We start from the raw sequence: 12,817 nt of genomic DNA on the forward strand, positions 1-12,817 counted from the left end.
GCAATACTATTGAAAACCCATGTTTTAGAGCCCCCGGCCTGACCCACTAGATGTTACGGTACAACTTGGCAATTACGGAGTTTGTGGGGTCCAGGTTATATGGCCCATCCACAAAAATGTCGTACACCCTGTTTTAGATCCATCAAAACTTATCGATTGCTCATTACCATTTACTATTCTGAAGTTCCATGTTAAATTAACTGAAACTTGCATTACTTCACTTTTCATTGTGTAAACTTGCGTTCTCATTGTGTTATGTTTGTATAATTTCACTTTTCATTGTGAAAACTTGCGTTCTCTGTCGTCATTGTGTTATGTTTGTATAATTGTACTTAACACGTTCATTCCATGCTTTATCTGCGGCTGATTTTTGTGCGCTTAACTGCACAAGGTGTTCAGAGCTATTTTCAGCTAAAACATCTCGGTCATTTTTCGCTCATAAATCGACCACACGTTATTTTTGCTTTTGATTATTTTTCTTGCAATTTATATTCAGCTGCTTTTATTTTTCAAATATAAAGGAATCGATATTGTGAAAGTATTGTTTATATTTTTCATGAGGGGTTTTCACATTCTCACTCTAAATAAGGCTCTAGATCGGGGGGGGGGACAAGGTTTTTGGACGTAAGTAACATTTTATGAACATTATTCACAGTGTTACAAAAGCCTCATATCAGAACTAAATTTATTCCTAAGTTAAACAAACTCCTTGAGCTATTTTTTTAGCTAAAACATCTAAATTTGGTTTAGTTCGGTTGTGACAGTATCACGAGGGACAGATTGACTTACCCAACGGGTCAGATTTGGCCCGCGAGGAGTTACTATACACGGAAATCTTGTTGGTTAATCAATGTGTTCTCAAATTCATACAGACTGGGACCCAGTATCACCAGGATGACCGCTGTTATTATTTTCATGTACGGTAGATTTTTTTACGTCTTCACCCAGAACAAGGCAGTGAGCAAGCGGTTATTGTTGAGGGAGAAGTTGGAGTGCTCCAGAAGTATGCGCACCAAGATGTCAGACAACCTGAATCCTAACCGATACACACATACTATGTTCAGGTTGTGCGCCATCTTGGTGAGAATACTTCTGGAGGTCCGAAGTTAGTGTTATTGTAAGGACTGCAACCTTTTTGGATCGCCATTGTCTACCCCAGAGCCAGAGTGTGCAATTGCAGTTCACAAAGAAAAAAGTTGCGGACCGCGGAGAAGTTCCAATTGTGAATGATGTGAAATCTGCGAAAACAGTTTTTACTTTAGTTTAATCTAGTATGTGAGAGTATTTCCAATCCCTTTTCGTTGCAAAGCCTGTGCCTGAGTTCAATTTGGTATCTATGACGTTACAATACTAACAGCTAGCCTGTGCGAAGCAAATAACAACGGATAGGATTTACATATTTAACTCGGGGAGAGAAAAGCCGATAAGACGGCTTAACCATATGGCGAACCACGGCCTCTCGTCCGGCTACCAGTCTATGTTGGGTATGGGATTTGTTAGTTATTTGTTTTCGGAAGCACAGACTTGATTGTGGAGGAAGCCGTAACCAACCAGCGGTTCCGTGGAACACTCTACGGAGGTATAAGTCCAATGACGAAAAATAAGCTCGGGTGTTCGAGTACCACCGCATTTTTTAATGTAATTTTTTGATCGACTACTGCTGGCCGAAAAAATGGCCCCGTTACCGATTGTAAAAAACCAACTCCGAACTTCACGAAATGCAAATTTTGATAATGAAAAGAAGTTAAGCCGTCTTTAATCTGCGTAAATATACTGTTAAAATCGCTTGGTAAACTCAATGCTTTTCGAGTTTCCATAGGAAAGTTGAATTTTTTTTATCCTAGAGTCCGCAGTTACGACTTCACAGCCAGGGTAAAAAACTAGGGCTGGGCATTTTCGAATATTTGGGGATTTCAGAATCGAATCGAATATTGTTAACGAATCTAATCTCGAATACTTGAAAGATATTTAGCTGTATTGACTGTTTTATTGTAATGGTTGCTTCAGAAACATGAATTAGTGAAAACACGTAATCTATCAGTCTGACAGTTCGCTGAGTGTTCACACTGTAAGCAACATATTTCATCAATAACTCACTCGAAATAAAAGAGACATATGTCAGAATTGCATTTTGCGATTGCAAAAAAAGGGGGATTCATATCGACCTGTGGGCGGACCAAAAAACAAGATTGCGGCGATTCGAAATCTTAGTTTGACCTGTTTCAACTAATTTACAATTCGATTCGAAATGCCCCGCCTTACACCAAACAAGTCATAGTTCCCTCAAAACATTCTATCTTATCGGCCTTCCTCTCTTTTTGGACAAATATTGAGAAGATAACAAAACAAAATTAACGTTTTCAATTGAGACAATGTTTCTTTCATTTCCAAACATTTCACAAAAATCGCTATGATATTACAATACATTCCTCATAGAGGCGTGGCTATATGAAATCTACCAATCAGCATGTTTTTGTGGGCGTGGTCATGTAGAATCCACCAATTAGCAGAAGAAAGCTCCAGATGATTCTATTTTGGATATTTTCTTAATCCAACCCTCAAAATGCTCGACTCTCATATACACACCGGGTGTGTTTTTATCACATATTTTGCCACCAGTTCCGTAAGACAAGGTTGCAGCAACGTACCAGGTACAAGATCTGCATCTCTGACAGGCTACCGCACTTCCGCTGTCCACCTGGAATAAATAAGAAACATCATTGTCAAGCATTGGCTTCAGTCAGTTGAATAAAATAACGCTTCACCAAGTAACCAAGTAACTTCACCAAGTTTTTTAATATAAGAAATATAAACACCTTGTAAAATAACGTTTCGTGCTTGACCATAGAAGACAATATGTCACTCAATTGTGATGAAAAAATGATTAATGAAAATATTTGTGGGGGGAGGGGGAGTGAAGGGGAATTACTGGAGCCGTTGAAAAAATTAGTACTTTATTGTAATCGATGATACTGTTAGAAAAATCGTAAAATTAGTTGGAATTTCGAAATCAGGTAGACGAATACTTATAAGCAGTGGGTTTACTTAGTTCTTTAAGCTTTATTCCACTGTTCCTATATCTTACCTCGCATGCATCCTTTCCATCACTAAACCTACCAACACAGAGGTTTTTTAAGCTCGATATATATCGAGTTTCAGGTATATTCTTCAAGGCGTTCCGACAGGCATCCATAGGCAGTACACGCAAAGTTACATGTCGAAGATCATCAGAAGGGGCGCCATTGCTCGTCTCGGCTGTAACAAGTGAACTTTGGGATAGAATTACGGTACTCCCGTAGTATGTGTACCAAGTTAGGGTTAGATCATAATTTTATTCCGATTTTTCTTATTTTAGTCCTATTACGAGTTCGGGGACTCTCTGCGTTAGCCAAGTGAATAGTTACTTCCGAAGTATGTGAACCAAGATGGCGGACACCGGAACGTAGAATATGTACCATGTCAGGGTTAGGCCACAATTTTATTCCAATTTTCACTATTTTAGTTCTATTACGACTTACAAGTTGGGAGACTAGCCAAGTGACTCCCGTAGTAATTGTACCTGAAATTATGGCCCAATAACCCTAACCTGGTACACATACTACGTTCTAGTGTCCGCCATCTTGGTTCACATTCTTAGGGAGTATTGCAAAACTTTCGGTGCTCCGCGAATATTTTATGATAAGGAAACTTTGGTCAGAGATGAGTCTCCTTTACTTCTGATTGAGTGCCCGTAACTTTGCTCAGAGATGAGTCTCATTTACTTCTGACTGATCGTCCGTAACTTTGCTCAGAGATGAGTCATCTTTACTTCTGAGTAAGTGCCCGTAATTTTACTCAGAGATGAGTCTCCTTTACTTCTGAGTAAGTGCCCGTAATTTCACTCAGAAATGAGTCCCCTTTTTCCTCTGAGTGTTTGCATAAAATGTATTACCATAAATCTAATGGTTTTAGTGGTTATCCGCAGTTCCAGTAGTCGCTTGTAAACTTACTTACTCTGTAGTATGTGAACCATGATGGCTGATAGGGTTAGGCCATAATTTCAAGTACAAATACTAGGGGAGTCACTTGGCTAGTCCCCGAAATCCTTATAGAACTAAAATAGGGAAATTGGAAATAAATTATGGCTTATCCATAACCTGGTGCACATACTACGTTCCGGTGTACGCCATCTTGGCGCACATACTACGGGAGCGCCACCTATTACTTACAAAATCCGAATCCAGCGATGACACAGTTGGTATCCTCAGGAACTCTTTCTAGTTTTGGAAGACAGATTGGTCTGGCCTGTGAACTAATCGTGATGTCGGTCTTCAACTGTGAAATGTAATAATATTTTTATGCGACGTACTTTTACGCTTTCCACAACGAACTGGGCTTGATATGTAACGAACTCCTACAGTAAGGCTTACCATATATATGGCACAATTAATCGGGACAGTGCTGATTGGACAACCTTAGTTCGATTTCGATGCTTAGTAATAATCATACCATTGGAAAACTTGCTCTCTTTCTCGGCATTTTGAATAATTTAATGGCAGTACAGCTAACGTAATATGCTAAATTGACGTATCAAACATATAATGATTATGACATAACAGATAACAATATAAATATTAGAAACGCGCAAAACTTCCAAAGTTCCTACTACTACTCACTTCTATCAAAGCTATATCTGCCGTTGCCAGTGGATGCTCGTAATCTTCGTGTGGGTGAAATTTTTGAATTTCTATTCTCTGGCTATTGTCAGAAGGATTGCTGATTTTTATACTGCCAACTAGGATGTAATAATCTTGAGCTGGGAAAAGACTCGCATACCCTCTGTAACATAAAAGATTGCATACTTGCAGAGATTAGGCATTCTTACATAGTTTTCCATTCTCCGGTCGGACCGCGAGCTCTGATATGGCCAAACTATGGCCATGAGTTTTTCGCCTGATAGTTTGGCGCCCCACGAACAACAAGTTTGGGAACCGCCGTCCTAGAGATATCTTCCATCTTTGGGTGCTCCCGAAGTATGCGTACCAATATGGCGCACAACCTGAACATAGAATGTGTACCAAGTCAGGATTCAGGTTGTGCGTCATCTTTGTGCACATACTTCCGGAGCGTCAATCCTTGAGTATTAAATAATTGGAATGGGGTAGAAAAGCGATACTCAACAGCAACGACGGATTATTAAAACGACACATACTCCGTGTCCGAAAATATATTGGAACTAGAATGTTTAATTACTAAGGTGCCCGCTTTTCTCTTCTCCAGAATTTTTTTTGAAGTATTGATAAATTTTAGAATCTGAGGTTTATAATGGCGCCACTGGAACTATATAACAGTGTTTTCCAATCTTTTACGGCTCGTGACCCTCTTCCATAGGATTTTAGCATTCATGGCGCCCTGTTCATCATTCCAGTGGTATTTATAGTATTATTTTGATTGGTAGATTCCAAATCCCATTATGATCAAACCATCCATGCTCAGCAAGGTGAAAAACCCTGTGAAATAACCTTATCATACAATGGAACTATAGAAAAAACGGTTACTTTGCTTGTCAAGGAATAAGTAGAACAAATTTAGCGCCTAGCATTGTGAGCCCTTTTGTAACTGCTCTGTTTCCTCTTGGGGGCTGCGAGACCCCAGTTGGAAACCACTGCTATCAGGAATTATGGTAGTGCATTTCAGTTCAAGTTTCCGCGGTTAGGAAAACAGGAAATAATATTAAATTTACGCTTGATAAGTGTGTTTAAGTCTAATTATGTTTGCCTACTATACATCAATCTGCGTAAAAAGACTGAAACCTATGGGCAGGAGGCATATTCACTTGGCTAATACATACCCCGAACTCGTAATGAAAAACAAGAGAGCTATGCTCAAATATATGGACACGTAGCGCCACCCAATGGCAATAATTTTGATGACGTCATAGCGAGAGAAAAAAAGTAATAGCCTTCTGGAGAAAATTTTTATTTTTAACCACTGAAAATTTCAAAGCAATTGGTTCAGTATTCGAAGAGAAAAGCGATTTTTTAATGATAATGACGAAAGAAAATAACAATAACAACAAAATTTTGAAACGATCGTTATGGCCACTAAACGTGTCCAAAAATAAGGAATATCGGAATACAATTATGCCCTAACCCCAACCTGGTACACACACTACAGGAGTACCAATTTACCTTGTGCAATGTGCAGCTGACAGAATCCATCTCTTATGTATGATGCTCCCCCCGCACCAAGCTAAAGCAGTTTTCTTGGACACCATGACTGCCTGTAATAAAATTGTGTTTAAATTAAATTTATACCACAATCTTTGCCTCCCTGAGCAAGGCTTGTGTGCAAGTCAAAACATACACGAAGCTACCGCACAATATTGAAATGTAATCAAAATCCAATTTTCTGTGTTATTTTAATTAATTCAAGAGTCTTGCTGCACGCTGACACAAATGTATTTCTGTAACGTTTCGTCTGGCATTTCGTCTACATTTGTGTCAGTGTGCAAAAAGACTCTTGAATTGAATAGAATAGTCATTCTCACTCTTTCTACAGCGTTCCATCGCAATCGCAAAGGATTATAGAGCAAGGAAAGATAGTTAGTAAATATGGAAATCCTAATCATAATGATAAAGAAAATTTAATTTAGTACTGAATTCCAGTAAAATCGTGGGTGAGCAAACACGTTCTACTTCATTTAACAATACCTTTCCTGCATCTAAAATTTGTACGTTTCAAACCTTACTTGAGGTTTTGTTCACTCTACCGATTCTATAATCAGGTATTTATTTTGTTTTTATCAATTATGTTATCGTCTATTATGCTGATTACGGAAACGCGGCGTTGTGGCTCACCGTGCTGAGCGTTGGGAATACGCTCGCCATCGCACCTCTGCTTACTGGCAGGTTCGCCTTGCGGGAGTAGTTATGTGAAAGAGGATTGCTGGACTTCTTGCCGCCATTGAGTGGTTCACGTAACCGCCCGTCGGTTACGGCTTCCTCTACCATCAAGCCCATGCTTCCGAAAACAAATAACTAACTAATCCCATGCCCGGCATGGAATGGTAAACGGTGGTGCGTCATATCCTCTTTCCCCTCGCCCGGGATAAATATGTAAATCCTATCATATTGAAATGAACTTATAAAATCAGCTTACCACCCATGGCCACTCTCCCAGCATGGACACGCTTCCTCCAAAGATACGTTGGAACGGATTCCTCTCTAAATGAACTCCGCATGTCTCGTCGTGTTTCCTGCAACACTCAGACTCGGCGCCGTATCGATACGAATATCCAGACTGGCAAGGTGGAACTAAAAAAATAAAATTAAATATTTTGAATTGTAGGATTTTGAAGAAGAAGAAGATGAAAGTACTGGGCTTGTAGAACGGCAGTGATAACCAGGGAGCCCTCTTTTAAAAATTTGTCTCGCGCCGCACCACAAATTTAACTTGCCAATAAGCCACAAATAAAATATAGTAAGGGGAAAGTATGTAAAAACGTCTTTCCAACATGTTTTTGGGTACTCCCGTAGTATGTGCACCAAGATGGCGGACACCGGAACGTAGTATGTGTACCAGTTTAGGGTGAGGCCATAAATTCAGGTTTAAATACTACGGGAGTAACTTGGCTAGTCCCCGAACTCGTAATAGAACTGAAATAGGGAAAATTAGAATAAACCTATGGCCTAACCTGGTACACATACTACGTTCCAGTGTCCGCCATCTTGCTTCACATACTACGGGAGTACCCATGTTGAAAATACGTGGATGGAACGTAAATATACAATATAAAGAAATGTAAATTTCCAAAATAAGGCGTGCAAGATCAAATATAACTAATATTTTTAGTTTAAACAACGCCCTTTCAAAAAAAAAATTCGACGCCGCCCCCCATGTGGGATGCGCCCCATCGTTTAGAACCACTGCTACAAAATCTCTACAGGGTTAACACGAAGCACATCCACGGCACACGGACGGGATTCGAACATGCGTTCACAGGTTTAATACGCCAGCGCCTTACCTGTTTGACCATGGGCTCATGGCGTTAAGTCAAACTACTTACTCCAAGGACAAGGTTTAACGTTACAATCTTCGTAAGTCTTCTTGCATTCTTCAATAGCCAGGCGGCAAGGGTCAACCTTGAATCTTGTTCCTCCGCCACATTCTTTCGAACATTTCGTGAATTCTCCCCATCCTATGAGTCATGATATGAGATTTTTTAAATATTCAGAGGAAGAGAAAAACCTAGGAGTCGTGTAATGGGATTTCAATTTAATTCGAGGGGACAGGAATGCCGATAAGGAGGATAAACGATATGAAAACCTAATAGTTGTGGTATGATATTTTTTTTAATTTATTTTGAGAGGGGGGGGGGGGGGGGATAAGACGGATAGACCATATGAAAACCTAGGAGATGTGATATGATGTTTTCAAATTTATCCGAGGGGAGAAGAAAGCCGATAAGACGGATAAACCATATGACAACCTAAGAGATGTGACATGAGATTTCAAATTTATTCAAGGCGGGAGGGGGGAATGTCGATAAGACGGATAAACGATGTGACAACTTGAGAGTTGTGATATAATATTTTCAAATTTAATCGAAGGGGGAAGGGAGGAATGCCGATAAGACTTATAAATCATATGACAAAAAAAAATGGCGTCGTGTCTAAGCTTCAATAAAAAAATGAAGGGATTCTCTTCAATTTTTGGCAGACATAAGAGGATAGCGTCGATTTTAAGTTTTTAGCGGGAACGCATCTTCTAAGAGAGTTCAGTAATCAGTAATTTATATTTCCACCATACTAAAATACACATTGTGAATGAACAACTCAAATAAAAAATAGTAAAATGGTACTTCAAGGCGAGCCACCAGGACTGTTTATCGAGCAGCGACACACGTGACATAAGTCTAACGGTAGGCTAATAAATAAATAACCGTAATATATAAATCAAACAATCATTGTTAAAACAAGTTCAAGTCAAAGTAAGTCGAGGCGACCTGGATACCAAAATGACGCCCGATCCAAGGCGAAACGGATAACGACTCCGAGCACCGTCTTGTGAGTAACGACAGCAAAAGTCTGTACAGTAACGGAATACAACCAGGAGATTCAAAATTGCAACGCTCCCCACCTTGATTTAAAATCATTATAGAACATTACCTTTCACGCATGGCTGTACGTTGCACTGTTAGCAAACTCCTCTGTAATCACAGGAGCGGCCGCCGCCACATTTCGCAGAGCAAGGGAAGTTCCAGGCTGCAATTATAAATAAATACCTGCTCACATGAATAAAATGGTGACCGTACATTTGAACCCAGGTACATTCGAACCCATGGGTTAGGGTTAGTATGGGTTCAAATATCCGCAAAACAAAACGATTTCAATAGGTGCAATAGTATGCAGGTACAATTGTCGTGGATTCAAATGTACGTGGGTTCAAATGTATGGCAACCGAATAAAAATACATAATGTTTTTTCCCTTGTCGTGAGTTAAATCATTTTCCGTTTACTGGTGCATTTAATACTCTAAGGCTAAGCGATAGTCGCATCCTCTTCTCTTGTCTTTCCCGCTCAATTTTTTGTGTGTAGTTGGTTATACGGCCCATCGACAGAAAATGTTGTACGTTGGGTAGAGCGCTAGACATTGAACTATTCAAAAATTTCGAACGGAAATAAATATCTGAATCTGGCTTGCAAGTACCTCGTTCAGAGCGAAAATTTTGAATAAACGTCAAATGAAAAACGATTTTTTTTATAACGATGGGAAGTACCGAAAAGAACAAGAACGATCTATAGGTCCACTACTGTGTTTTCCCGAAAATAAGACCTAGTCAACAATGCAAAATCTTTGTTTGACCTAGTCGATAACAAAGAATCTAGTCGATGTCCAATAACAAAAAATCTTACTCGGTGATGGTTTAGGATTCGGGTCAGGCAGCGAATGTGGGCATTCTTTATTCGTCTTGCAGACTTTTGTATATGTTTCACAATTCCCAAAAAAAGTTCTGCAAACTCTCTTTGTTTGCTTTCCAGTGCCGCACGTAACGGAGCACGGAGACCATTCTAGAAAATAAAAGTGATTTTTAAATATATGCATAAATGACCCGTTTACCATCATTTCCCCGAAAATCATACGATTTTCGTGTCCCATGGGATATTCAATTGTGTGCTTTCCCATCCCATACCATGGGACGTTTCCCATGGGATTCCTATTCTCGTGGCTAGCCGGAGTCTATTTTCACGGAGTCAGAGTTACAATTGGAGACTCTTAATAACGATGAAGAAGTCGAAATTTAGAACAAAAATTTAAGCATTAAGTTTATCAGGTACTCCTGAAGTATGCGCACCAAGATGTCGCACAACCTGAACCCTAAACTAGTACACAACCTGAGTTCAGGTTGTGCGCCATCTTGGTGCGCATACTTCAGAAGGTCCGTTTATCCATCAAACTTGAAATGCCAAATATTGAAAGAATACGTTGCAGTTTACAACGATATATGTAAACCAAACGGCGCTCCAGAACTATGTGTATCAATATGAAGATAACTAATTTTGTTCGTAATAGAACTAAAATGATGAAAATCGTAATGAAAGTATGGCCTAGCCCTAATCTGGTACGTACACTACGGGAGTATCAAAAAACGACCACAAAAATATACAATTTAGTAACATGTTATTCGGAGATAAAGTTTTGATTTCTATCAATTTATAAAAAAAACGTCTGTTCTAAAACAAGGGCTTTTTTTAATTAAATTTTTTTTTCTGTCTCTTTTTGTATTTTTTTATTGAAATACATCACCGTGGCATCGCCGTGAAACTACGCCAAAATGTTGCGTTCTGGGGGCTGCACACACAGCCGGAATAACAATTTCAAAAATTAAAAAAAAATTCTTGCTTTGACCTTGACTTTATTCGCATAACTTTATCGACAAATTAGTACCTTCGTGACATTTGAATTACCAAGAATGTTTACCGGAGAAATCAGGGAAACGGTTCGAGTAAGAAAATGCAAGAAAATTTATTACGGTACGGCTTTATTACGGTAAAATCTGTTCAGTTAATTTGAATTATCATACGTTGTTTTTAAGGTTAAAGGTATAGAGTTCGCAGGTATAGAAATTCATTTATCAGGCCGTATTTCAAATTTTTTCATTTTTCAAACGGTAAATATTGGGAATTATAAACCTGAACAAGAAAATTTTGAAATGTTTTAAACTGACATTATTTTGGAACAAGTCTTCACAGTCTAAAAACAATTTAAAACTGATTGTCAAGGCCATTGAGGTTTGAGGGCCTGGGCTTTAGCCGACCTTGCCTAATGGTATACCCGGCCCTGGTTCGAATGCCATAGCGATGTAGGTATGTATGTTTATTTGCCTCAAAAATGTAACAGTATCTGCATAATAGTTAAACGGTATGAAAGAGACGGGATACATGTACAAGACCATACTGGCCTAAGACACAGATGTGCGACATGCACCCCAACAAGTATAACTGCAGATTAGGACTGCTGCGTTATAGTAGGACAACAGACATGAAATATACAAATAAAACTCTTGTACAAGTACAATACACAGGGCAAAGAGGTACGGCACCACGACGATATGTACAATAGTCAGTTTATGGCACGTTCATGTCCCAGGTTTTAATGTGAAGGGATGTGATGTGAGTATAAATCGTATTTTTGTGTTTTTTACAGAAGATTGTACGAAACAAGTAAAAATTTGTTCGGGACATGAACTTGCCAAAAACCAACGTTGGGTGGGACCACGACACAAAAAGATTAGGTTCTAAGAAGGTAAACAGTACACGACATATGTAAAAATTCTTTGACACAGTTCTTTCACACAGTTGTTAATCATAAGTTGTATGCGACAAAAGAAATGAGAACAATAGAGTCTGGCATAAAATGCAGGTCAATTTCGTAGGCGTTATTTTGTGGAATTTGTACATTTAAATGTGTATAAGATGATCTTTTCATTAGCGACGATCCAACAAAGTAACTGTACAAAGCTAATAAACCATAAAAATATGCAGGAACTAGAGACAATAGATCAGTGGGTTGCCCGAGACTTGTTTCCTGAGCAATGGGAGTTGGTGGCATCCACGATGACATAGTTAGTCAAACGGAGATATTTTTCATCTGCCAGTCTTTTCTCAACTTTTTTTCTCCAATCATCAAAAGGCCCTTTGTATCTGAAAAATAATGCCTGGAGAGTAGAATGTCCTTACTGCACAAAAGCTAATATAATTCCAATAAATGTCTTTTGATCTAAATTCGGACGTCGTTTTTGAGCTTTTAATACTGTTAGGCAGTGGATTCCAGAATTTAGGACCAAAACATGTGATCAATTCTTGTGCTATTGATTTTCTCACATACGGAACAAAAAATTTATCGTGATTTCTGCTATTTCGAATATTATTATTTATTCGATCACAATCGAAGCAATTAGGGAGTTGAACAGTAGAAGATAAAAACATCAATGTGCAAATCTCAAGTATTAGTAAATCTTCAACACGTAGTAGTTAGCCAAGATTGAATATTAGTAAGGTCAGCATTAGCTTTTTCAATAAGGTCTGGTAATTTTTTCCCATGTAGGAAAGGGGTGGTGTCGTCAGAAAATAGGATAGCATCGGAGTTCCTGAGTGATTTAGAGAAGTCATTAATCATAATTAAGAAAAATGTAGGCCCAGAAGTGACTCTTGAGTGGCCCTAATTGTTAATTCGCACTCGTTTGCGATCAGCCAGGTAATTGCGTAACTACGAAAGGCAGTGGTCCCTAACACCTATGTGGTAGAGTTTGGAAGATATGATGGTCAATGCAATC

General features: G+C 38.9%; 1 protein-coding gene across 1 annotated transcript; it reads right to left on the minus strand.

Annotated features, from left to right (window-relative positions):
* Positions 1 to 2,248: 2,248 nt before the first annotated feature.
* On the minus strand, positions 2,249 to 12,105 carry LOC120338369 (serine protease 33-like). Its single transcript, XM_078116695.1, has 9 exons — positions 12,012 to 12,105; positions 9,897 to 10,052; positions 8,048 to 8,179; positions 7,141 to 7,295; positions 6,171 to 6,262; positions 4,656 to 4,818; positions 4,209 to 4,314; positions 3,086 to 3,255; positions 2,249 to 2,698 (listed from the first exon to the last, which is right to left on the minus strand). The coding sequence occupies exons 1-9, from the start codon at positions 12,103 to 12,105 to the stop codon at positions 2,504 to 2,506; spliced, it is 1,263 nt and encodes a 420-aa protein (XP_077972821.1). The 3' UTR covers positions 2,249 to 2,503.
* Between the last annotated feature and the right edge of the window lie 712 nt (positions 12,106 to 12,817).

The sequence above is a fragment of the Styela clava genome, chromosome 10, assembly GCF_964204865.1.
Source record: "Styela clava chromosome 10, kaStyClav1.hap1.2, whole genome shotgun sequence".
Lineage (NCBI taxonomy): Eukaryota > Metazoa > Chordata > Ascidiacea > Stolidobranchia > Styelidae > Styela > Styela clava.